This window comes from Sceloporus undulatus, chromosome 11, assembly GCF_019175285.1.
Source record: "Sceloporus undulatus isolate JIND9_A2432 ecotype Alabama chromosome 11, SceUnd_v1.1, whole genome shotgun sequence".
Classification (NCBI taxonomy): Eukaryota; Metazoa; Chordata; class Lepidosauria; order Squamata; family Phrynosomatidae; genus Sceloporus; species Sceloporus undulatus.
This window is the reverse complement of record NC_056532.1, coordinates 4722305-4746322: the sequence shown is the minus strand read 5'-3', so window position 1 is coordinate 4746322 and position 24018 is coordinate 4722305. Positions and strand designations below refer to the sequence as shown.

Genomic DNA, 24018 nt, shown 5'->3' with positions numbered 1-24018 from the left:
CAGTGTGACTTTTGGTTAAAGTTGACCATAGAGTTGCACTGGAGGAGCTACAAGTGCCAAGAAAAGTGTCCTCTCTAGGAATCTCTAAAGGTCCTTCAGTGTGACTTTTGGTTAAAGTTGACCATAGAGTTGCACTGGAGGAGCTACAAGTGCCAAGAAAAGTGTCCTCTCTAGGAATCTCTATAGGTCTTTCAGTGTAACGTTTAGTTAAAGTTGACCACAGAGTTGCACTGGAGGACCTAGGCATTCCTAGAGAGGAACATATTCATCAAATCCATGAATAATCAAATCTGCAAATATGGAGGGATAGCTGTACTCTCTCTTGGGGGGGGGAATATTCCAAACATGGTTGAAAAACATGTTTTCCAAGTGTTGAGAACCCTAATGAAAAAAACCATAACTGATGAGAGTCTCTACATTTTGCTAACATGACTTGTTTCTCGAGGAGAAGAAAATCAGTGCTGAGTGACATCCCTGGTGCTGAATCAACTCCAGCAGGTTTGGTTGTGCTTATTTCTAGGGCTTTCCAAAGTGCTGAACCTATTGTGGGTCGCTGCTTTTAAGCTCGGACTAGAACCCAGAGCTGCAAAAGCTTGGCCTGTGTATTTCAGCACATTTCTCACCAACCCCACTGAAAGGACTGGTTAGACCAGCTTAAATCTGGCATTTGTGTGTAAATGTGGACCTGGCCCCTTGTGCATTTTGGACAGAATCCTATTGGCCAACTAAAAGCAGACTCATTGAATAGTAAACCATCATTCGTGTAAATCTCACTGATTCCATGAGTCTACTCTAAAAAAAGTCAAGCGTACCAACAGGAAGAAATCTCTTGTGTAGCCCAACTGGACGCCAAGGGGACCGCCACCATTGCAAGGACCCCCCTTTACCATCCTCAGAAGCAGATCCTCCTTCACCAGGACCCCAAGGTCTAGGGCTGGCAACCATACCTTGCAAGAGGGGCTCCAGGTCCAGGCGTCCAAGGCGGAGCGTGTCCATGGTCTCCATGAGGATTCCTTATCCAGGGAAAGGAAAAGAAAGAGTTCAGCCTGGATGGTGAAGAGGACAGCCTCACCCAATGTAGACCTCCCACCCTTTCTGTTCCTCCTCCGATTCTATAGGTACCAGAGAGTGGAAGGGAGGAAGAAATTTGGTCAGGCCTGTGCCCACCTCTGCCCCCAAAGGATGGGGAGAGGGGGCAACCTCTCTGACCTCCTCCTTCCTTGCTCACAATGTGAGGGGCGTTTGTGGGGGGCACACCTGCCAGTTTGCATGCTGCCAGCTGGATCTCCTCCCAAGCACAGGACAGAGACTGGGGCACCTCAGCCAGGATGGTTTCCAGCAGTCCCGGGTCAGTTAGAGCCTATGGAAGGAAGGAAAGAAGGAAAGGAGCAGGGAAGAAAAATAAATCAAAATGCCCAGTGTCCTTCTCTATATAGCTAAGAGGGCTGGACAAGGAGCAGGTCAGCAAACCAGAGAAATCCCCTCCCGAGTCCATTCCTAGCCTCCTTCATATATTTTCCCAGCCTCCGACTGCAAAGACAACCCGAAAAGTACCCAACAAAAGTCACTCGTACAAATGAATTCTTTCATGCCACTGGACAGCAGTTAACGTTCGGCCATGGTGCTAACAAGGACCCCAGGACCCATATTCCAGACTCCAACCCTGCAAGAGCTTGGTTCCCTCACCAAATGCCGGCAGACGCGTTCCATCAGGCGAGAGTGATATGCCCCGGAGACGTCCATCAGGAGCAGCCAAGCGTGCATGTCGGCCAGGAGGTCCTGCAATCCCACAAATGGGGCACATGCCCCCAGTGCCCCCCAGCAGGCCTGGAGGAAGAGATGGACACAAGTCAAGAAGCAGTCAGGGAAGCATCCTTGCCATAGGGAGCCCTCCAGCCCTGGTTCAGAATTGTCCCTACTTTCTTCAGAGTTAGCCTGTTGCTCCACCAGGACAGTCTTCCTAAGGCCAGAGACTCTTCTTTCTTGGAATCTGAATGGGCTGGATTCAAGTCCTGCCCTCCAGAGCAGCAGAAAGCAAGCTCTCATCCACCTCCAACTGTGATGGAGGCCTTTCAGGTATTTAAAAGTGCCTGGCATTGTATTACCTCTCTAGGCTAAGCTGACTTGGCTCCCTCAACCATTTCCCATAAGGTTTGTTTCCAGACCCTTTCCCACTTTGGTCGCCAATGGGATTCTGGGAGCATGAGTCTAAAGACGAAGAACCCTTCAAAGGTCTAACGTTGAGGTGCACAGAGAGACAGAGGGTTTGGTTTTTGTGGGGGAATTCATCTTTTTTGGAGGGTCTCACCATGGCCACAACAAGGTTTGAGTCCTTCAGGTGCACCAGGAGAGCAGCCAGGCTGCCTCTGACAACCACTTTGGCAAAGGACGTGGTGTGTTTTGGTGTCACCACGACGGCCAGCTGCCCAAGGAGCTGAAAGGCAGCTGTGCGAAGGTCGCCATTCATCTGCAAGAAAAGAAAGAGAAAAAGAAGGGTGAAACTGATAAGCAAGAAGGCTGGGCTCACTATAAGGGTGAGGTGCAGACTATAATGACCATTGGCATTGCATGGTAGACATCTGTATCTCAGTCTTAGATTCCTCCCAAAGGGTAACTTTTGGAAGACTCTGGAAGTCCCAAAAAGTTCTTTTTTCCAACTGAGGAATCCTTTGACCACCCTTTGGATGGGGATGTTGTGGGTTGTAGTCCCACTGAAAGGGCGCGACTCCAAGCTTGGGCTTCCTAGTCACCACGGTTTTATATAGCCTCTACCATCAACCACACAATCCTGCCCCATCCTGGTTTCCTTGGAGGCCCAACAGTATTGAGAAGCCAGATTTAAGAAAGCCTTCAGTCTGATTTTTTGGGACCAAAACCAAAGCCAAAGGAAAGCTCTCAGTGAGGGACTCCAAGGGCCACCCAACTCACATGCCAGAAGTGCTCCTGCGCCTGGCTGGCCATGGCTTGGAGCATATGTCTGCTGTGCTTTCCAAAGCATCCGCTCGCCACCACTTTGCGCAGGGCATCCAGGCCCTCCCTGGCCACCTCAGGGCTTGTGGGGTCGCCTGCTGCTTGGAGGAGAGTCGCCAGCAAGGATTCCTGGTGCTGCTTTGCCTGCAAAGAGATCATCCTCTCTGTCACTGGTTAAGCTGACCGCCCCACAAAAAATGTAGCATCCAATACCCCCAAACCTTTTGCTCTTAGCAGGAGAAGCCTGGGGTGCAGCAGAAATAATACTGGGTCAATGTGCAGCAATCCCCACCTTGTCTTTCTACCTACTGCTCCTCCCTCCCTCTCTCCCTTCCCAATCTTGTCTCTTCCTCCCTTTGTTCTTCTGAAAACTGAAGATGGGCATCATCAGTTTTGTCTTGCATCTTCCGGGTTTACCTTATTGGCTATTCAAGCATCCCAAGACTGAGCAAAGGAGATCCCATTTGCCAGCATTCACAAAAGGCCCATGACCAGAGTCGACTGTATTGCAAGACCTCGGCTCCTTTTCCAACTGAGATCATTCTGGTTATATATTGGAGCTGCTTTATTGCTACAGTCTAAGACAAACCTTGGCCCTTTCATAAATCCCAGCCACTTAGGCCAACAGCCAGGAATTCTGGGAGCAGAAGTCCAAATCGTCTGGAGAATCCAGGTCTGGGAATCACTGCTCTAAGATATTGTGCATGCACAGTGCCCCTTCTTCATGTGCCATAGCCATTCTTCTTGTGTCCGGTCGCCCTACCTCTTGCGGAGTGGTCTCCACTACGTTCCCCAGCCCTCGGACAGAGACAGACCGCATGGAGGGCCCCCCATCCTTGGCCCTGGCCAGCCAGCCTTGCAGGAGGAGCGGAAGGGTCTCTGGTCTGCGATGCAACAGGAGCCCTGAGAGCTGGAAGACCCCCAAGACAAGCATTAATCTCCCCAAATGGGGAGCCTTGAAGGCCAGGCTGGAAGGAGGCATCTGCCCAAAATCTGTTCAATGAGCACTCATTTGTTTAAAGTATAAAACAAAACATAGACTTGTAGAATATCTGAAAAGAAGTAAGGCGGAAGAAGGAAGATGGAGAAGATGCATCCAGGACAGTGAGAAGGGAAGAGGTCCTCTCTGAACCATAGGGGAGAATCTCAACACCTAAGACTAGATCTGGCCTTCTTGGAAGTCTAATGTGTCCCACTTGGGTCCCCCAGTTGGCTGCACTCCATGATCCCACTGCTTTGGGCTTTAGTGTTGAAACCCCCCATTCCAAACACCTGAAATGCTTCCCTCAGGCTTAATGACTAGCAAGAAAAGCCTCAGAAAGGAGGGAGTCATGCTGGATTCCAAAGGAAGTCTCTTTTTGTGTTGTAAATGGATGTTCAGTTTCCTGGACTTTGAGAATCTCCCCTTAGATTTGCCAAAGGAGGAGACACCAGTCTGCAAGATCTGCCCCTCCAGACCATCTTAACTAAGAAGAGAAACAGCAAAATGCAGGCCGGTAACAGCTTTGGGTTTTTTCCTCCCATTTGGTTTGTAAACCCTTTGCCTGAAAAGCTTGCAAGATGTACGCTGTGAATTTTGGTTGGCTTGATAAAGGTATCACTGTTGGGTGGATTTTTGTTGTTACTGGAATGGCTATAGGGCCAAGACGGCTACCCTTGGATGTTTGCCCAAGATACAATCTCACCTCCGTGCAGAAGGCCAGGCTGAGGTCCTTGGAGGCTGCTCTAGAGGAGCGCAGGGAAGGGAGGAGGCGACGCAGCAGCCCATCCAGGAAGGGGTCCTCTGGGCATGTTAAGAAGGCCCTGGGAAGGGGAAGCAGAAGTGTGCCAGGCGACCCAGACCACAAATACCACAACCTCCTCCTCTTCACATGACTGTCCTGCAGCCAAGAAGCTTCCCAAATCTTCCCAAGACAACACAGACATAATTCTAAGTGCCAGACCTTTCCCCTCCTCTTTGCAAATCCCTCTTCCCTCACCTGCCCAGGAGGGCGGCGCCCTTGAGGCTGTACCCTGGTTTCATCAGGACAGTCCAGGTGCCTCCCAGGTCCACCGTAGCCTCAGGAGAAGCTTTGCTGAACACAGCCTGCAACACCCCAACGGACAAGCTAGAAGGAGGAGAAAAGCCACAGAGGATGAGGAAATGGCTCTCCTTGCAAAGTCAGGGGGCTGCAGTGGATGGAGAAGGGGAGAGAAAGAGTGGGCTCAAGGGAGAGTCAAGGGGAGAAACCCTCTTTGGAGGAGGCCTTGGAAGAGCCCCCAGAGAGCTTTGGGCTGCAACCTAAACTTTGAGGGAGCTCTCCAAGGTCCCAAACTTCTTGGGGAAGAGGATCCATCATCACTTTGGGGAGTTCCTTGGTGCAGAGAAGGAAGGGAGAAGCAATGGAGAAAGAGGCAGGGACCTTACCCACGAAGCTCCAGTGGTCCTGCTCGATGCTGCCTGTTTTCTTCCGAAACAGAAGAGGTTTCCGCTGTTGGCATCTCATCGCCCTCTTCTTGGCTAAGTTGCCACAGGAGAGTGCAGCAGAGGGCAGAGAGGAGGGAGAACAGCCCAGTGCAGCTGTCTAGAGCCAGGACCACATCCTGGAGGGCAACCAGCACCTGGACCAGTGGAAAGGGGGGAAAAGATGGCATAAGAAGAGGCTGTCGTGGTTGACTGGGCCTGGGAACAGCTTTCAAAGCATTCAAGGAGATGTCTTTCCCCACCTCAAGCTTTGCAGGGATCCTTTGATGGGGAACCTGCTCTCTGAGGAACCATTTGCATGCAAAGTAAGGGCTCCCATGTTAGTGAGGTGGTGAATCTACTTTGGGGTTTTGTCCATACCTTCCAGAACACTATCGAAGATGCTGAACCTGCCACAGCCCTATGAGGGAAAAGGGATCTGCCCCCAAAGCCTCTCCAGACCTACAAGCCTGAGCTCTTACCGGCACACAGTCAGGGACATGGACTTCTTCTTCTCCTCCTCCTCCTCTTTTCCTTCCTTTGCCTGCTTTCAGCCAGCTGAACAAAAGCTTCAAGACTGGGACTGAGAGATCCTTGTAAGTGGCGAGCGCAGTCCAAAGTTTCTTCCTTGTCCTGCTGGGAATGGCGCCATGATGGTCAGACTCTACTTCCCATCATCCCCACCCAGTCTGGCCAATTGTTGGGGATCATGAGGTGTGTAGTCACTGACATCCAGAGGTCCACCCCTTCTTCAGCATGACTCTGGGAGCTAACTGGCTTTGCCCCCTCCAGAAGCTTCTGGCCTCCAGATGTGTTGGACTGGCTGGCAGGGGATTCTGAGAGCAACAGTCCAAGCGAAGGAATGACAAACCCAAGAGTGTTCAGAATGACATTTTGTAAGTGGAGAAACACTTGCTTCCTTCTATGCTCCAAAGCTTAGGCCATACTGAGCCTCCAGCTCAGTAGAAAGGATGATAAAACACCCCCCAAGAACCAGAAACCATCTGCCTGAAGCAACCCTCCTCTCTCTTTGCCAAAGACGCACCTCAGGGGAAGCAGCGCCTGTTCCAGGAGAGTGGCACAGGTGGCCTTGCAGTGGTGCTCAGCCAAAACGCAGACGGCACAGGCCAGGCCCTGGCGCAGATTGGGCTCCTCAGAGTGCTGCAGCTGGGAGCAAATGACGCTGACCAGGTTACAAATCTGGGAAGAGGAGAGGACAAGGGTGAAAAACCTGTGGGCCACACGTCTCTCCTTCCCCGTGTATTTATACACTTATGAGCCCCATCATCCAATGAAGCTTTTGCTCACATCGCTGGGTAGAGGAGTATTAGCCCTTCCAGATATTCAGGGCACCAAGTCCCAGAAGCCCCATCCACCACAGCCGATGGCAAGAGCTTAAGTGAGTTGTCGTCCAAAACACTGGGCAGATGTAATAACGTAAAACAAAACAAAACAAATGTGCAAGCAGTTTTCAGTTTTAAGCCAAAGATCTAGTGCCTAGTCCTACAGGGAAAAGTCTAAACATCCGCACAGTGTGATCTCCCAAGGGATGCAAAGAAGGAGGACAGGACACCATGGCAGGAGTGGACTCTCTCCACTGGTCAGCTTTTGCCAACCTTTGGCTACTCCTGGAGATGATCACCTTTCCCCTCCAGGCTTAATATGCCCCATGGATGTTCTCTCCCCACAGCCCAGTCTTACCTTGTCCTCCAGGTCCATTTCCCGTTCTGTTACAGCCACCTCAAACCACAGAAGGGTGGCCTGGTCACAGTGGGCACTGATGGCCCCCAGTTGCTCCATCAAGACCCGGAGGAAGGGCAGGATCTCCTCGGGGGGCAAGGACCAGCTGACCACCTGGAGATGGAAGGGGCACAGGAGGAACATGGTCACAAGGGGCCCACCATTGTTCAGCACTTCTGTCCTACTCCTCTTTTGAGGTGAGACCTATGGATTGGAAGGGTGCCTAGTTGATGGGGACCGCCAGGTGCCCACCGTGACAGACAAGATGTCAGCCACACTTGGGAGCACTTCGTCATGCCCCTGGGCCAATAAGCTATGTCCCTTGGAGCAGGGAGGAGTGCCACATGGATTCTGGGGCTGGCCCCATAGCTGTGCTTCACTGGGCACATTGCTGAGTCCAAAGTGCGATCCCAGGAGCCTTCCTGGCAGGAAAAGCAAAAGCAGGAGCGAGGGGGAAAGAGGCTGAATTTTGGAACAATCTGCCACTGGGTCTCCAAAAATCTCCCCTACCTTGGCCAGTTGGCGAGAGGCAGCCTGAATCCTCTTGGTGCTCTTGCGGTAGATATCCTGTCGGATGCAGCGCAGCCGCCATCCCTCACTTTTGAGCTTCTGAGGGAGAGTGGCACCTGCAAGAAACATCCACAGCAAAGAGGGCATGGGTGGCATCCAAGCTCTGCCCCACATGGCAAAATGGGGGTGCCTTTAATAGGTTGTCCATTAGCACTGGCATCACTGGGCAACCACCCTGTAGTTGCCCTCAGCGTTGCCAGATCTGGAGTCCTTCCTTCAGTCCTCAAGATGAGGGGTAGGAATCTCAGAGGGTGTGTGCATCTATACTTGCCTCTTTGGTGTTTTTGATCTGAATGACATACTCTGTGCATCTGTGGCCTCCAGGTATGCCACTCAGTGGCATTATGTGGGGCTGCTCCTTGTAAGGCCACTGAGCCTTGCCCAGCTCATTGAGGAGTCACCCTTTGTTCTCAGGTTTGGGGTGGTCTTGACTTGGCCTGTCTCTGATGCAAACATCTGTACAAAATCTCTTTTCCAATCACGTCACTCACCTTGGAGGCTCAGTAGGATCCCAATGCAGTCAGATACGCCTTGGCGGATGGTGCCCAGTGTGTCGTAAGTCAATGGTACCAGTGCCCCAACCAGGAGGCTGAAGGAACCCCACTGGGCCTGTGGCTGAGAAGAGAACAGCAGAAAGTAGGAGGTATTTACATGACTTATTAAATTAGAAGCCGTTTAAAGATAGCCATTACAAATAAAATAGCACCGTAAAAGCCCTTCCATTACAAACCACGCAGCTCCCCAGATGGGATTAAAGATAAAACCTTTACCAGCCAAAAGCAATGCTAGTAGACAGGACAAATCTGGAAAAGTTGCTTGCATCAAACCTGGAGCAAGCCTTTGGGATTTGCAAGAGGGAGTATTCCTTGCTGAGGAGTCTCTGCAAGGCATTGGGTGGTGATGGCAGAGGATCCGGGTCTGCGGATGATGAGACATACTCACCAGAGTCTTGGTCTTCTGGCGCCGGGCCCTGAGCAAGTGGGTGCCAAGTTGGACAGACCGGGCACGCTCCCATTCCCTCTCAGATGCCAGGCAGTAGCCCAGGAGCTGTGGGGGAAATGGGAATGGAGTGTCCTTATCCCATGCCTACCAAGGGCCCAGAGAGGCTGGTCAAGAGAAAGCAGATCCAAGTGGGTCAAGCCAGGTTCATGAAGATGAAGGGGAGCATGGAGGAAACTCTCAGCCAGCCCAGAGGCCAGTAGTCCAGATAACCAAAGGCAAAAAGGGGTGAAAAAGGGAACCCCACAAAGCACATGAACATGGAGAGCCTGCCAGTTAGGAAGGATGAACAGTTGTGAGGAACAAAGAGTCCCAGCAGGAACTGGGAAATTTAGAGGCAGCTGTTCCTATTGAACAGACATTGATGCCTATGAAATTGTTCTTTCTCTCTTTGCAGGACATCAGAGGAAAAGAGTGTCTCTTTAGAATCTATCAAGTCCTGCTGAGGAGGAAACCCTTCCGTTATTTCGGAACAACACATACATCAGCCCAGTGTCCAGGGCATGGTGAGTCTGCTCTGGGTTTTAGTATGAACTGCATAAGGTGCTGGGCTTCTTCTGTGGCAAAGGGTCTGGAGCAAGGACATCTGTGTGCGGGCAACCAAGAGATGTCACACTGAGGTCTAGAAGCTTGGTGTTGAGGAAGGGGGCCATCCTCCTGCTCTGCTCACCTGCAAGACTTGCTGGAGCCACCCTGAGACCTCTCGATCATCCAGAAGGGTCTCCACCAGGTCCGACAGGGCCCTCAAGGCCCCCCGGTACAGAGCCTGGAAAGCAGAAAAGAACCGGCAGCCACCGGTGGGTCAGAGATGGGTAACATAGCTTTTAAAAATTAAAGTCAAGAGAACCTGCATGGTCTAGTGGTTTGAGTGTAGGATTGGGACCCTGGAGATTGGGGTTTGATTCCTTGCTTGACCATGGAAACCTATATATATATATATATATATATATATATATATATATATATATACTTATATATATGTAATTTGCAGTTTTCCCACTTTCACAGGAGTCCTGCACTCTTAACCCCAGTGAATGTGGAGGACCCACTGTACTTTGAACTTCTGGCTTCCAAAATTTGGGGCAGGATGCTCCAGCACTTGCTCACCTGACTGGCATCTTCCACAAGCCCTGAAGGCGGGAGGGCAAAGAGGTGGCCCAGGCAGAGCTCTGCCAGCCTCAAGTTCTCCTCGGGGCTCAGCGCCTCCGGCACCCGGCTGGGGAGACAGAAGGAAGCAGCTTGAGCCCCCCAACCCATTTCTTGGAGGTTGGAGGAAAGATAAAGAAAAAAGCCTCCCTCAAGGACACACTGGCCTCATCCAGATGCCTCCCTTTCGGGGGCATGGCATAGCACCTAAGGGCCAAGGGAAAAGATGGCAGCCCCCTCCCCCCCACGCCACCAGCTGGTTCTTTCCCTGTTGCCATTTTGCTTTCCCATGCAGGGGCCGGTGGTCTTCCTTGGCTGGAGGCTCCGGGGGGCAAGGGTCCTTTGGGTCTTCCCCTGGTTCTTCCCCTGGCTGCCTCCTGACACTTCAGATTGCTGAGGCCCATCTCTGTGGCTTTTATGGGACTTGCACATTTGTCTGTGCATGCTCAGCAACATGGATCCAAAAGAGAGAGAGAAATTGAGGAAGAAAGTTAGGGTGGTCATCTCTGAAAGAGGGACTTGCCTCAAGTGCCGGAGGGCAACCATTGTCTCTTGGCAAATAGGGGAGTCCAGGTGGTCCAGGGGCTGAGCTTTGAGGAGGGCCTGGAAGAAAAGACAGACAAGGAAAGCCTCAGCTTTCTACTCCTCTTAAAGGAGCTCAGAAAGTTATTTTTCTCAGCTGCAGCTCCCAGAATCTGGTTGGGGGATTCTGGGAGTTTCAGTTGAGAAAAATAGCTTCCTTGGGCTGTGGCAGAGACATTTCCCTCTCCTATTTCGGCCTCCCCCTCTCCATAGTTAGCACTCACCACAAGATGGTCCAGGAGGTCTCGCTTTTGGGGCATCTGGACGTCCCCCAGGCCCTGGATGGCAAGGCTGACCTCAGACACGCTCCGGGCAAAGCTCAGGGCCAGTCCAGTGTCTCCTTTAGCTCTCTGGAAGGAGAAAGAAGGGTAGGGATGGAGAAGAAGCCGCGGAAGGGGGCAAAGGAGGGACCCCATCTTTGGTGTGGGGTGCGAAGGACGAGGCATTTCTCTGAACAAGGCTGGGGCCCTGATTCAAAGTCACGTCACTAGCTTCTGCCACCCTCACCACATCCCTGCGAGGTAGTTCTGCCTGGAAGAACCATTCCTGGTAGGAGTGCTATTATTATTAATATTAGCAGTACTAGCATTAGTATTATGATGTCCTAATACTATTATCTGTGCTATTATTAATACCTCCATTATTAATATCATCATCATCATCATCATCATCATCATCACTATCACACCACCACCATCACCACCATCATCTCCGTTCTTATCAGTTTCATTAATAACAATTACATCGTTTTAACATTCCCTCTCCACCAGAATAACACAGGCAGCAGCACATTTCTAAACTCCCTGGTGCAGTTGCTTTCAAGAGCCACCAATTCCCCGACCTGGGGTATATCTATATAGATATAGGTATATAGATGACCCCAGGGAACCCTTCCAGCTCTCCAGCCAAGTGAGTCTGTAGGTCAGTCTCTCTGGGGCCCCATCTGGCTCCTGGGGCCAAGGGCCGTCCCTCACCTCCAGGCCTCCTGCAGTCAGGTAGTGGTGCAGCATCCGGCCAACGATTCTCCCCAGCAAAGGAGGCAGAAGCTGTTCCCGGGGGGCATGGCTAATGGCACTACCATAGAGGCCCAGGAGGGCACTCTTCACGCCACTCTTCTCCGGCTGAGGCAAGCCCTGCAAAGGGAAAAGGGAGGCTGGCTGGGCCTTTAGGAGGCTCACGGACCCCTCTTCGGAGGGTCCTTCCAAGGAGACCCTGCCAGGAGAGCATGTCCCATGTTTCAACATGCAGAAAGGCTTAGGGACACACCATGCAGTTGGAAAAGCCTGGCTTCAAGACCTTTTGTCAAAGACTGGAGGTGGTGCTGGCCAAGAAGACCAACAAACTGGTCAGCTTCCCTCTGGACAATGTCCCCCATCATTGCCAGCTAGGAGTGGCAGTCAAATGCCCATGGAGGGAAACAAGCTGCGGAAGACTGGTCTATGTTGGCACCTGGACGCTCTGCTCTAGTAAGTGGGCAAGGAGAGGAAAGTGGGGACACAGGGAGTGAAAGGGAGTCCCAAGGAAAGTCTGGACCTGGCCGCAGAGCCGGCAGGTGGAATCCTCTTCCTCAGAGATTTCTGCCTCAAAGCGGCCCAGGGCTTCCAAGACCTCCGCCAGGTGACCCTCCGCACAGTAGGCCAAGCACCAGCCCATGCCCTGCAGGCCAGACAAGAGGGTTAGGGTTAGGGTTTAGGGCCAGGGCTAGAAGGAGTTAGAAATGGAGTTAGGGTTAACTGCATGAACAGGTGGCATCATCAGCTAATAGACAGCTGTGTCAAAGGAACAGATTTGGGGTGCTGGGAAACACCTTATTTCAAGGAATACACACACACACACACATATATATACTGTATATAAAACATATATATAAAAGGGGAGGGTGTGTGCACAAAATATATATTGGTGGCCTGGGAAAGATGGCTGAACACTGCTTACTTTCTTGAAACAGAGATTCTTAGTCTTCTTATTGCAAAAAAATTTTAAGAAATGTTTTTATCTTGTGATCCGTCTTCGGAATGAAAATGAAATAAAACAAGTAACAAAAAGACTCTGGGAAGTTGATTCAGGGCAAGAGGATGACTGCTTCATTCCCAGAAACGGATTTGACTAGAAAAAGATATCTAAATAGATTTAGATATAGCCCTTGGAATTAGATAAAACACAGGCCCTCGGGGAGAGATACAGAGCCATGGGAAAGAGCTACTTCATTTCCCCCCCTGGTTTTTTGGGGGTCCCATCCAGCCCTCCGCCCTCCATCCCTCTCCCCAAACCCACAGGATCCAGAGCTCCACTCAGGAGATGGGGTGCAGGAGCCGGGACCCTCAGAGGCAAACGGGGACCCCCAATTCACAGCGCTTACCTTCTGCTGGCCTTCATTGGTGTAATCCGTGTGCAAGAGCAGATCCAGCAGGTGCCCTGTCACCCCTTCGGCATCTCTGGCCGCAGCCAGAGCTACCCCTGTGGCCTTGCAGAGGAACGCCTGGGGGTCAGAGGAGCATCAGTCATGTAGGGCCTGGTGGGGGCCCCCACAAAGCAGCAGCCCCTCCATGGCCTTTTCTCCCAAGGCAGTGGGCACTAACTTGCTCTGTGGAGGAGCCGGGCCAGAGTTGCCTCTGTCTGCTGAGTTCCTTGGCCAGGACCAGGTTCCAGCAGCCATCTTCTTTTTCCTCCTCTTCCTCCTCTATTCTTCCGCTCCTCTTTTGTTGTATGGACTTCTTCAGGAACTGCAGAGGCACCCAAGAGAAAGTGGGATAGGAAGCAAGGTATTGGGGGTCCTGGTACCTTGGGAAGACCCCCTTGGGAAGCGCCAAGTGTTACCTCCAAGAGCTTCTTCTCCCATGCAGACAATGGCAGGGTATACTTGGTGCGCCCTTCAATGAGACAGAGAGCATACACAGCATCAGCCAGGGAAGTGAGGAAAGACATTACTACTACTACTACTAATAAGAATTATCATAGACTATAGAATAACTGCATGTTATCATAGACTATAGAAAATGTGTAACTGAGACCAATGGCTTTTTTAAAAGTCTCATCACAAACTCTAAGGCCCAACATCCATGGCAGGTACAGGGACAATCTCTCTCCTCTCACCTTCCAGGTAGCGGACCATGATCGGCACTTCCACCCACCAGTTTTCGGCCACATCCTTAAACATCTCCGGACGCAAGGCGTTGAGCAGGAGCAGCGCGGCTGACCCTCGGCCAGATCCTTCCAAGGGGGAGACCGCCAGGCTCTGCCGGATGGAAAAATGAAGATTGGGAGAGAAAGCAAGGTAATGCAAGGAAAATATATCTCATGCCACACTAATGTAATGTGGTTTATGTGGGACTGCCTTTGGGAACTCTGCTTGATTCAGAAATGTGGCTACTGATTTCTGGAAAGGGCTAGCATGATTCCTCCAAAGCCAGCCAAGAGTTATTTAGGTTTCCTGCCTACTTTGAAAAGCACATATTCTGTCGGGGATGATTTGATTTGGATTTCCTGCATGGCAGAATGGGGTTGGACTAGATGGCCCTTGGGGTCTCTTCCAACTCTATTATTCTATGATTCTATGATTCTATGGGACAAAGCGATGGGAAATCTTGCCAAGAAAACTTCATGATAGGATCACCTTCGGGTTTCCATAAGGTTGTGGCATATGGCACACACCGACAACAGCCCAGCCACTTTGATCATTGCATGCTTTCACTGTGACAAAAAAGCCTTCCTGGGGTGCACACTGTTTTGTGGAATGTGTTCTACTCTCATCCTAGCAAGGGAACCCCAAATGCCCCCAAAGTCAAACAACAAAACCCCTCCCCCTGAATTGCTTTTTTGTAGGCTGCAAAGGCAGAGCTTTCTTCTGCCGCCATCACTTACCAAGAGCCGAGCCATCAATTCCTGGGGAGTCGGAACATTTCCTGAGAGGGAGAGAAAGAAGGAAGGAAGAGGGAAGGAGGTGTAAGAAGAAAAGCAGGACAGGAGGAAAGGGGGACCACCATTTTACTACACTATTGTACATAACAGGACCTGAGTCAATGGTATCCAAGGGGGCTACTGGAACCAAAACCCAGCAGATACCAAGGGCCCACTGTATTTTTAACATAAAGGCTGGTTCTGTTATGGATGGTGCTCCTCAACCTCTGGCTGCCCACAAAGGTATCCTTTGGGATCCACTTCTGAGGTTGCGCCCACCCAAGGGAGAGGTCCAGCCGGGACCCCTGGCCATCACCCACCTGCCTCCAGGCCATCTGGACTCTGAAGGACCTTCCGCCACCGTTGCTCCGCCAGAAGGGTCAGGCTGTGGCACAGAGGGGTGGCCACTCCGGTGTAATGGGGCTGAAGGACATAGTCCAGCAGACGCACCCATAACTCCTGCAAAGTAGGGAAGAGGAGAGTCAGAGGCTGGGATCCCCCCAAAGCCCCTTCCTCCCTCAGGGAGGTGGCCCTCACCCCATCCTGCCCCATAGGTCCCTCTCCTTCCAAGCAATCCTGGGGTTGCCCTGATCTCCCTTCGCAAGGATATGTTGGGGAAGCAAGGAATGGGGGCCCTGTTCCTCCAAATATAAATGTCTGATTCTAGGTGTGAATGTTTTTCAGTGTCTGCCTCTCTGCAATTTGGGGATAGAAGGGAAAAGTCATGGCTGTGTTTGGAAGCAGTTTTATTTGGGAGCACAATGCCTCATTTCCCATTTTCCTGCCTGCTCACAGCTGCACCCCTGGATGGGACGCCTGTTCTAGTGCCTGCACATTGTGAAGGGCATTGCTCTCTGCACATGCTCCTCTTCCTTTTCCTCTGGAGTTCTCTTCCTATGCAAGTGTTCCTTTACTAAAACATCCAGAAGCCTGCAGGCAGTTCATCTCTCTCTCTGCCCACCTGGCTGCCTTGTCTCCCTGAAGCGACCGCAACATGGAGGGCCTCAGTGCCGACTCTCTCCATCGCTTTCTCCTCCAGGCCACCCAAAGGGAGCTTCTGTGTTGGGTGCATCTGAAAGAAAGCGGGGGGTTACAGTACTTGGAAATATCACTTCTTCAGATGGTGGCTCTCAGAATTCTCTCTCCAGCATGGCCAATGGCAGGCTCACCCATGAAGACACCAGACCTCCTGTCTGATCATGCAACTGGGGCAAGTAGACTGGGGTCCATTTTGTACCTCCATCCTCCCAACCAGACAGTGCTCAGCCCAAACCGTGGAAGGAACCCAGGAGCTGCAGACACCCTCAGAGTATCTAGACATGTTGCTGTAGGTCCAGAATCTGTGGGCCTGGTCTTTCAGGGAAGTGTGGTCCCAGTCCTTGGTTGGATATTCAAGCTCTCCCATAGACCAGCCATACATCAAGATGGGAGAAAGCATGCCCCATGTGCCCCTGGGGTTATTGCAGGGGAGGGCTCATGCATTTGGGCCCCCAGCACCCCACCCCCCAATCACCCCAAAGTGAAATCCACCTGCGCAATCTTACCAGTCGATGGGCAGACATGGCTAGCTGCAGAGAGATGTAGTTCAAGGACCAGCCTTCCACTTTCTCCAAGTAGCCAGCACGCAGGAGCTGCCCAATGACCTGGAGTGTGGCCAGACGGACCTGGCGGCCAGAGAAACAGGGTGAAGAATGCAACCAGAGCCACTTCTGGGGTCTCCATAATGGCTGCCAGCACACTTGTGTTCTCATGATAGCCAGGTCTTAGGTTTCTGTACCCTGTACCCTAGGTTTCTGTACCCTGAGCACGTCTTTGTTCAGAGTCCAGCCAAATGGCCCTCACCTGGGTCTCATTGTCAGCCAGAACGACTTTCACCACTTTCACACAAAGCATCCTCCGGCTCCAGAGCTCAGGAACTGAAAGAGGAAAACAAGGGAGACTGTCATAAACCACTGGAATGGATGTTGGCTTTCTGCCCTGAAAGGTTTCCATTTGGGACTGGCTTCTTGTGCCTCAAAGACAAAGCCAACTAAACAGGGCCAGCTGACCGCTGGAATGATCAGCCTTTTAATTCTGGCTCGTACATCACCCAACCAAGGAAATCCATTTTTGCCAGTCCACCGTGTGAAGTGTAATGGATTCTGCTACATTAATCATGTGGTTAAAAAACAACATTTTGAAAGGGGAAAAGGTTCAAGTTGTTGCAGTTCACAGCCCACTTCCCCAAACCGTTGCCCTCTTGCAAGACCCCCGGACAGAAGGCCCAACGCATTTGAGAAAGGTGCCATCTTATCAGAGCCATCTCAGATGGGCCAGCTTCACATGGAAGATGGAGGTGAGCTTGTTTTCTGCTGCTCCAGAGAGGTAGGATTTGAAAATACATGAAAGGAGAAAGAGGATTTCAACTAAACTTTGGGAAGATCATCCTGATATGAAGGGTTGTTTGACAGAGGAACAATGAACTAACTCGGAACACAATGGGTTCTCTTTTGCTCAGGGAAGCTTCAGCTGAAGACGTCTTGCACAATGGGAAGGAGGTTGTGTTGGATGGCCCCGGGATTTCCCCTCCAGCTCCACCATTCAATAATGCACTCAAGGATGCTGTAAGCTGCAGAAGCCTACATTGCCCCATGGGTCCGACTAGGTGCCCCTTGGAGATTCCCTTCCCATTCAGCACTTCCATGCCCCTGGCTGTCTTCTTTCCCCAGTCCTTACACTGAGCGCCAACGATTTCGGACAACGAACGGAGCACCACCAGGCGGACGCCCTCTTGGCCTTCTTCCAGCTTCTTCTGGAAAACCCTCAGCAGCTCCGAGGGATGCAAGCGGGCTGCAGGAAGGAGGAGAGAAGCCAAGGCACAGCAGCTGCAGCTGCAATGCAGTGCCAACCTGTGCCCTTCCAGGCCCTTCCTTCCCCCCGAATCTGTGCCCAGCTGTGCAAGTGGGGTGCAGCCTCCTTCATACCCAGCTGCAAGAAGATATGGGAGATCTCTGCGCAGTTCTCCTGCCTGTGCCATCGGGGCGGGTGCTGGTGATCTCCGGAGCTGATCTGGGGAAGGAAGGAAAGGAGGAAGGAAGGAAAAAAGAGAGGGGCAGGTTGCATTATCTAGGAAGGAAACTGCAACTGCATCATTGCGGGAGAGGTTCAGGTTGCATCACTACAGTCTGCTTTGCTCTATTCTGGCACTACTGTTGTGATATCTAGACTCCAGAAAACCAGAGTTCCAGGAGCTGGCTTTTGGGGACTACAACTCCCAGAATCCCCCAGCCAACCATGGGACACAAGGAGATATACGCCAAAGGAGCCGCTTTCCAAAGTTTCACTTAATATGTGGCAACTGCTTCTCTTCCCACCCAGCTTCTGCTTGCAGTCAGAACTGGAGGGAACCTGCCAATTTATCCATCATTGGGGTATTTATTATTATTATTATGATTATTATTATTATTATTATTTCGATCTGCTTTTGTTTGCAGGTTTTAATCTCTGAAGAGGATTTTAGCATTGGATTCCTGCACTGAGTCCTGCAGTGGTCTGACTGTTGTTCCTGAAGCAGCAACCCAACTGCCCCATTGAGAGCTGCTGCTTCTGCTCATCTGTGGGGTCTGCAATGCCCCCAACGTTACCTGGCGGGTCAGGGTGCACGCGAGGGGCTCCACGTGCGTCCGTGGGATGGGGTTGCTGTTCACGAGAGACGCTTCCAAGATCTGGGCCAGTATCTGTAACAAGCATCGGAATCTGAATCTTTGAGCTCTACCCAGATTATGCCTGAGCAGTGATCGGATTCCCCATGGCTGGAATATATGGGGAGCCTTTGGGCTGGGTGCATCCCCCACACAGCAAGGCCCATGGAAGGTGGGTTCCCAGAAGCAAACCAAGAAAACCAGAGGGTGCAAACATGACCTGGTTCACCCCCGTCAGCGATGAGAAGTATGCAAGCAAGTGAGCAACAGGAACATTCACTTTATATTTTCTTAAAACTGCCCAGCTGATGCAAAAAGTGATCCCTCAGCAAAGGCACTTATACAAATGCACCCTTTCAACATCATGCAACAGCTGTTATCATTGGGCCAGGATGCTAACAAGGACTCCAAAGCCCATCTGCGGAGGCAAAGGCAGCTCACACCAAAGATGGCCAAAGCAACCCCAGTTCCTCTGCACCCCACTTTATTTGGAGCAAAAGATGGGAAGGTGAAAGCAAGCAAGAGCCAAGGGGGAATAGCACTTGGTCCAAGGAGGAAAGCCCAGCGGATGCAGGACCTTCTCTGCAGTGACCCTGAGATTTTGGGATTTGCTTTGCAAGGAAGCCCAATGGTCCCCTCCCTCCTTCCCTCCTTGCTTTGGAGGCCTCCGAAGGGAGGAAAGCAGGAGAGATCAGAGCCTGGGAGGAACAAGTTAGAAAGCAACACGGCTACCAGCAAAATGTTGCCTTTTATTAGGGATCAAGGGCAGAAGAAAGCCATGCTGCAAAAGTAATGTCACAAGTAGGAAGGAAGCCAGGGAGTAACTTTTTGCTTTTTAAAGTTAGTTTTCCTAGTTGCTTTGAGATGTCACTTTTAAAGGGTATTTTCCAAAGCGCTCTGATGGGACTCTTTGCTGCTATGCCCGCTTTCAAAGCCCCCCGCTGTGGGCACCTGCGTGACAAGGAAGGGCTCCACGCTGCTTTCGCCCTGCGCTGCCAGCAGAAGGATATCCTGGTGGATCTCCATCTGGAAGTCCGTCCTGGGCAGGAGGATGCTCAGCATGGGCCTCAGCGCCTTCAGCACAGCCAGCTTCACCTGCCAGGGAGGGAGGCATGGAGGCATGGATGGATGAAGCTGCCTTTATACCAGCCCCTCTCCCCTTGCCATCCTCTTTCCCCTCAAGTCAGACAGCCATGGGTCCCGCACATCAGGTCTGCACAACCAGAGAGAGAGATTATGGGCAGCCATTAGTCCTGAGCCTGCAGGACCTGAGAGCGGAGAGGTTTAGGACGACAGGGGTTTTGGAAGGTGTCTCATCCACAGGGTCATCATGGGTCGAAGTCAACTCAAGGGCAATTCACAACAACAACAACAACAACAATAGTGCCAGGGTCCCTGTGGGCAGGGTCCTTTCTAGGGGTGTGAACCCATTGGGGCAGCAGTTCCTTCCTTACCAGGGGGTCCCTTTCAGGGAGCCAGGTACGGGCGATGCAGGCATAGAGTGGGAAGAGATAAGTGGAGAACTGCTGGACACTGATGCGGGGGTACGAGATCCTCTCCCACTTCCGCAGGTAGATCCGGATGGCCTGGCACATCTGCTTCAAGGCTTCAGGGAGTCAGACAGTGGGCAGGAGAGAAAGAGAGGAGGATGAACATATTGGAACAACTGGATCCACACAAAACTGCTTACTGCAAAATCCCAATTACACATTAGCAGTACAATACCTTTACCAGGCAACCAAGAGGCACAAAGGACAGTATGCAAGCCTGAGAAGCTCAGTGGCTTCTTTGTCAGGAAAAGGAGATGAAACTCATCCAGGAGAAGAAAAAGGGAAGCGCTGGCATCATAATGGGACTCTTCTCTTCTTTGCCTTGTTGGCATAAGAGATTGTTGAGGGTCAACTTTCAAAGAGAGAGCGTAATGCATTTTCTGCCTTTTGGTTGGCTGAACAAAGTCTCACTGAAGGGGCATTTTGGATTTTGTTGTATTTTGCTGCAGAGCCAGCATGGCTACCTCTGAATCTAAATATTGTTAAAACCATTTAGACAGTTTAAAGATGCCACTTAGGCCATGTCCATCCTACCATGCTTGTGGTGAAGGCAGGTAATCCCCAGAAGGCTCTGTCCTTGTTGGATCAACATGAATGAATGCCCTTCCTTGTCCCACAACAGGAACCCCCCTCCACTCCCTTGGACCCCAAAGGGGCATTCAGCAAGGCAGGGACCCCTCACCTTTGCAGAGAGCCTGGCGCCTCTGGCCATCCTCCATCCAGCGGGTGACGGTCTGCAGGGTGGTCAAGGTGATGCCCAAGAAGGGGATGCAGCTGAACACTGAAGGGTGGAAAGAAGAATTTGAAAAGAGCTATAATGTATTTTGGGGATTCTGGATTCATTACCTTGCCCAGCTCCTTGCAAGTTTGGACTATAACCAGGAACAAAAAAAGGGGTGCTGGTTTCAGGGAAGAAGGTGAGCACAGAGGAGAAAGCCGACCTTTCAGATGCAGGAGCAAAGGGTAAAGCCCCTCTACCTGGGAATGCTTCTGACCTCCATCCATTGCTATTATGGCAATAATAGCAAAAGGAGTCTGGAGAAAGAGGGGGAGATGGAAGGCAGGGTCTTCACAGCTGTGGCTGCTCTGAGCCTCTGGGAAGATTACTGGATATTAGAATCATAGAGTTGGAAGAGACCCCAAGGGCCAACCAGCCCAAATTCCTGCCATGCAGGAAATCTCAATCAAAGCATCCCCGACAGATGGCCATCCAGCCTCTGCTTAAAGACCTCCATATTAAGGGACTGTGAGCTGTTCATTGATGCCCCTTTGTTCTTAATACAGTGGGTCCTTGATCTCTGCTGGGCTTTGGTTCCAGGGCCCCGATCCATGTATACCAAAATCCATGGATGAGCATCCATAGATGTTCAAGTCCCAGTGTATACAATGGGGTAGTAAAATGGTGTCCTGTATATAAAATGGCAAAATCAAGGTTTGCTTTTTGGAATATTTTTGGGGTATTTTAAAGCTGTGGACGGTTGAATCTGTGGATATGGAGGGCCGGTAGTAGACTGTTTGTTTTGATCTGACACTTAGTGTAACCATGTTTCTGATCTTCCTGGTGTGGGGAAAAGTCCATCCATAGGACCTCCTGTCATCTTACCGTTGGTGGCCGCAATCTTTCCCAAAGTGAGGAGGGTGAACTCGTCTGGCTGCACAAAGGGTTTGAGGTAGTGCTGAAGCTCCGTCATGACAGGATTGAAGTGGTGGCGGGCCAACCTTGCAAGGGTGTTGCTGGCGGCTGCCTGGAACCTCCGGGGCCCTTCCTCCCCCTGCGGAAAGCAATGTGTCAGATGTGAAGATGCATGGATTTCTCACAGGGTTTTACTGGGCAAGGAATCCTCCTCACAAGTGCTTTTTCAAGTTCCTTCCTCTGAAATGACACCTGTTCTTTGGTGGTCTCCCATCCAAGTACTAACCAGTTCCCCCTGACTCTGAGCATGCGCAGAATGTCCTTCCTCCCATTCAAAGTGGTCCCAAGCCAGCCATTCGCCCAGGCTGGAGGCTCCAAAGAGGCTCAAATCTCAGCACTCAATGAACCACCATTGGAAAAGGCTTACCAGGAGAGGCATCCTCAGGTGCCCAGAGGTGACTGCAAAGAACCTGCAGGTGGGTCCCACCTTCAGGCCGTGGTTCAACAGGGCTTGGAGACAGCGGTAGACGGCTACCTTTTGCCAGGCAGAAACCTATGGAGAGGAGGAACCAGGTCCAGGCATGGAGCAAAGGGTCTTTGGAGTGGAATAGATGACCTCCTAGTTCCCTCTGCAAACGGTAAAGAGGGCAGGGAGAAAACCCTGCGGAGCCACACTGACTGTCCATGGCAGAGCCCAGTGGTCACTGTGTGTCCCTGTTTCAGCCATCCCTGAACGTAAAACCACATGCCCTCCCAACATTTCACAGACGAGACCCAGGACACGTGCAGCCAAGCAACAGCAGAGTGTGGTCAAGATGGCAAGAGTTATCAGTGAGGAAGAACAGACAAGCTGGGAGAGGCTGCAGCAGTTTGCTTTTGCCGGAGCCAATTGAGAAGGCAGGATTCTGCCATTTCCTCCTATTCCCTCCCTCTTGAGTTAATGCATTTTGAACAGTTTGCAACAACTGAAGGAAGCCAAGGCGGAAAGGGGAAAATGGGAAGAGGAGAGAGGAACTTGGACGCAGAGATGCTCCTGTTTGGACCAGAGGATGCCAAGCCAAAGGTGGAGCCAGGGCTTGGGGGGAAAGCGATTCTTCGTACCTCATCCTGATGGATCGTGGCCGTGAGGGCCGTCATCACCAGCGTGGGTTGGCTGTGGGTCACGCCAGCATTGTGGTCAGCCTCCTCGGTCTGGTTGCCCGCTTCCAGAGATGGCAGTGGCAGGCGGCAGCAGATGGAGCAGAGGTGACCTGAGATTTGGTTGGGAAGGTGAGCAAGGAAGAGGCAGCAATCACCAGCCCAAAAATTCACTGCCGTTCCCCATCATCCGGGGAAAGTGGCATTTCCCTGCAGGAACACTGGCAATGAAAAGATACAAAGCCACCCTGGTCTTTCATATCAATGGGTGCAGCGCTGTCTATGGCAGTGCTTCATAAACTATATGATATGGGGGACCCACAAACATTTACAACCAAAGTGCCGGGGAATGGCACCATATTTGTACCCATTGGTTTACAGTTGCTTCTCCCTTGTTTGCAAACTCTCTAGCGACCAGCTGCCAATGGCTCATAAACCAGAATGGCACTGGCATGGTTGGATGTGCTGCAAAATGGCAGGACAAAAATCACAGCCCAGAGTTGCATTTTACCCTGGAGGAACTGCAACCTCCAAAGGGCTGTTTTCCTGCGCCACTTTTGGGTTCTCCTCTCATCCATCCTGAGGAGCTCTGAGCCACTTACCTTCATCGGATGGGTCTCCCTCCTCGGCCATCTCTTCATTTTGCCCGGTGGGCAGACAATCCACGTCGGTAGCTTTCCACCACCTTTTATTTATTAATTAAAGTATTTATATTTTAGCCTTTCATCATAAGCTTTCAGAGAAATTTAGAACAATTTGAAACAAGAAGGACTGCTTTGCATAGTCTAAAAGCCTATTAATCCAGGTTATATTGAAAACAAACCAGGAGAGATTGGAACCGTGCGTCTGTACAGATTTTGGTAAGTTATTAGAAGCATCTTTAATCAATGCCATCCTTCAACTTGGCACTGGACTTAAGTGCTTGTTGGCACTCTCCAGGTTTGGCATGGCAGGGCCAGGGATGTCAAGCTGCCCAGGGATGGGTCAGGCATGTCCTCACTCTCATCTCCAAACAGCCCATTGCAACAGCCATGAGAAGCCAAGGGCACAAATGTCCAGAGGTCACTTTCCTGCCCGTTGGGGTGGCACTGGGAGGTACCCTCTAGGGTGGTCTTGCACTGCTGGAAATCCAGCTGGAAGGATTCACCCTTCATCCTTATGTGCAGCTTCTCCATGCTGGTGTCAAAGCCCATCTCTGAGGTACTTTATGGGGAAGCAAGCAAACCAGGCTGGTTCTGCAAAGCCAGCCTTTCCTGCAGAAGTTTAAGAATGTAACTCTGTGCAAACCCATGCAAAAGATTAATTCACTACCAAGAAGGGACCATCACTCGCCTTGAAGCCAAGCACTGGCTTGTGCAAGAACCCTTGTGCCCAAGGGATGGCAAAACCAGCAAGAGAAGCCACTGTGGGCTGGCCAGCTCCCTCCCTCCTCTCACCCTTAAAGGAGGGGGGCTTCAAATCTCACTTTGTAATGGCCAAACACTTAGAGCTAGTCTAAATTCTCCTCAGCGCAAAAAGGCTGCCTATGAAGAGGAAAAGAGAGAGTTGAGGCAACCGCTGGGTTTCCAAGAGATGAGTCCTGGCTAGCTGGGCTCATGGAACTGGGGGGCTCTGTGACATCATGGTCAGGAAGGTTGTGGGATCCAAGCAATAGAAAGCCTCCAAGGGGGA

The 24018-nt window shown here is 51.3% G+C and overlaps 1 protein-coding gene and 1 long non-coding RNA gene across 2 annotated transcripts in view; both read right to left on the bottom strand.

Annotated features, from left to right (window-relative positions):
• Window positions 1-22360, bottom strand: part of LOC121916989 (maestro heat-like repeat-containing protein family member 2A) — a 23152-nt gene extending 792 nt beyond the window's left edge. Inside the window, exons 1-39 of the mRNA XM_042442581.1 lie at window positions 22312-22360; window positions 21638-21763; window positions 21181-21349; window positions 20260-20358; window positions 19482-19633; window positions 18979-19122; window positions 17971-18063; window positions 17311-17395; window positions 17063-17176; window positions 16190-16263; window positions 15892-16011; window positions 15309-15419; window positions 14668-14806; window positions 14312-14352; window positions 13544-13685; window positions 13268-13320; window positions 13030-13173; window positions 12810-12929; window positions 11984-12106; window positions 11425-11583; window positions 10675-10800; window positions 10392-10471; window positions 9830-9938; window positions 9393-9488; window positions 8666-8770; window positions 8215-8338; window positions 7664-7779; window positions 7115-7267; window positions 6459-6613; window positions 5896-6046; window positions 5378-5571; window positions 4950-5078; window positions 4656-4773; window positions 3734-3880; window positions 2929-3114; window positions 2309-2467; window positions 1687-1827; window positions 1258-1360; window positions 948-1013 (exon numbers count right to left, since the gene is read on the bottom strand). Coding sequence (XP_042298515.1) covers window positions 948-1013; window positions 1258-1360; window positions 1687-1827; window positions 2309-2467; window positions 2929-3114; window positions 3734-3880; window positions 4656-4773; window positions 4950-5078; window positions 5378-5571; window positions 5896-6046; window positions 6459-6613; window positions 7115-7267; window positions 7664-7779; window positions 8215-8338; window positions 8666-8770; window positions 9393-9488; window positions 9830-9938; window positions 10392-10471; window positions 10675-10800; window positions 11425-11583; window positions 11984-12106; window positions 12810-12929; window positions 13030-13173; window positions 13268-13320; window positions 13544-13685; window positions 14312-14352; window positions 14668-14806; window positions 15309-15419; window positions 15892-16011; window positions 16190-16263; window positions 17063-17176; window positions 17311-17395; window positions 17971-18063; window positions 18979-19122; window positions 19482-19633; window positions 20260-20358; window positions 21181-21349; window positions 21638-21763; window positions 22312-22347 — 4702 coding nt within the window. The 5' untranslated portion in view covers window positions 22348-22360. The remainder of the gene's footprint in view (window positions 1-947; window positions 1014-1257; window positions 1361-1686; window positions 1828-2308; window positions 2468-2928; window positions 3115-3733; window positions 3881-4655; window positions 4774-4949; window positions 5079-5377; window positions 5572-5895; window positions 6047-6458; window positions 6614-7114; window positions 7268-7663; window positions 7780-8214; window positions 8339-8665; window positions 8771-9392; window positions 9489-9829; window positions 9939-10391; window positions 10472-10674; window positions 10801-11424; window positions 11584-11983; window positions 12107-12809; window positions 12930-13029; window positions 13174-13267; window positions 13321-13543; window positions 13686-14311; window positions 14353-14667; window positions 14807-15308; window positions 15420-15891; window positions 16012-16189; window positions 16264-17062; window positions 17177-17310; window positions 17396-17970; window positions 18064-18978; window positions 19123-19481; window positions 19634-20259; window positions 20359-21180; window positions 21350-21637; window positions 21764-22311) is intronic.
• On the bottom strand, window positions 22356-23927 carry LOC121917027. Its single transcript, XR_006100936.1, has 3 exons — window positions 23813-23927; window positions 22950-23032; window positions 22356-22460 (listed from the first exon to the last, which is right to left on the bottom strand). It is a non-coding gene; the product is annotated as an uncharacterized LOC121917027 (long non-coding RNA).
• Between the last annotated feature and the right edge of the window lie 91 nt (window positions 23928-24018).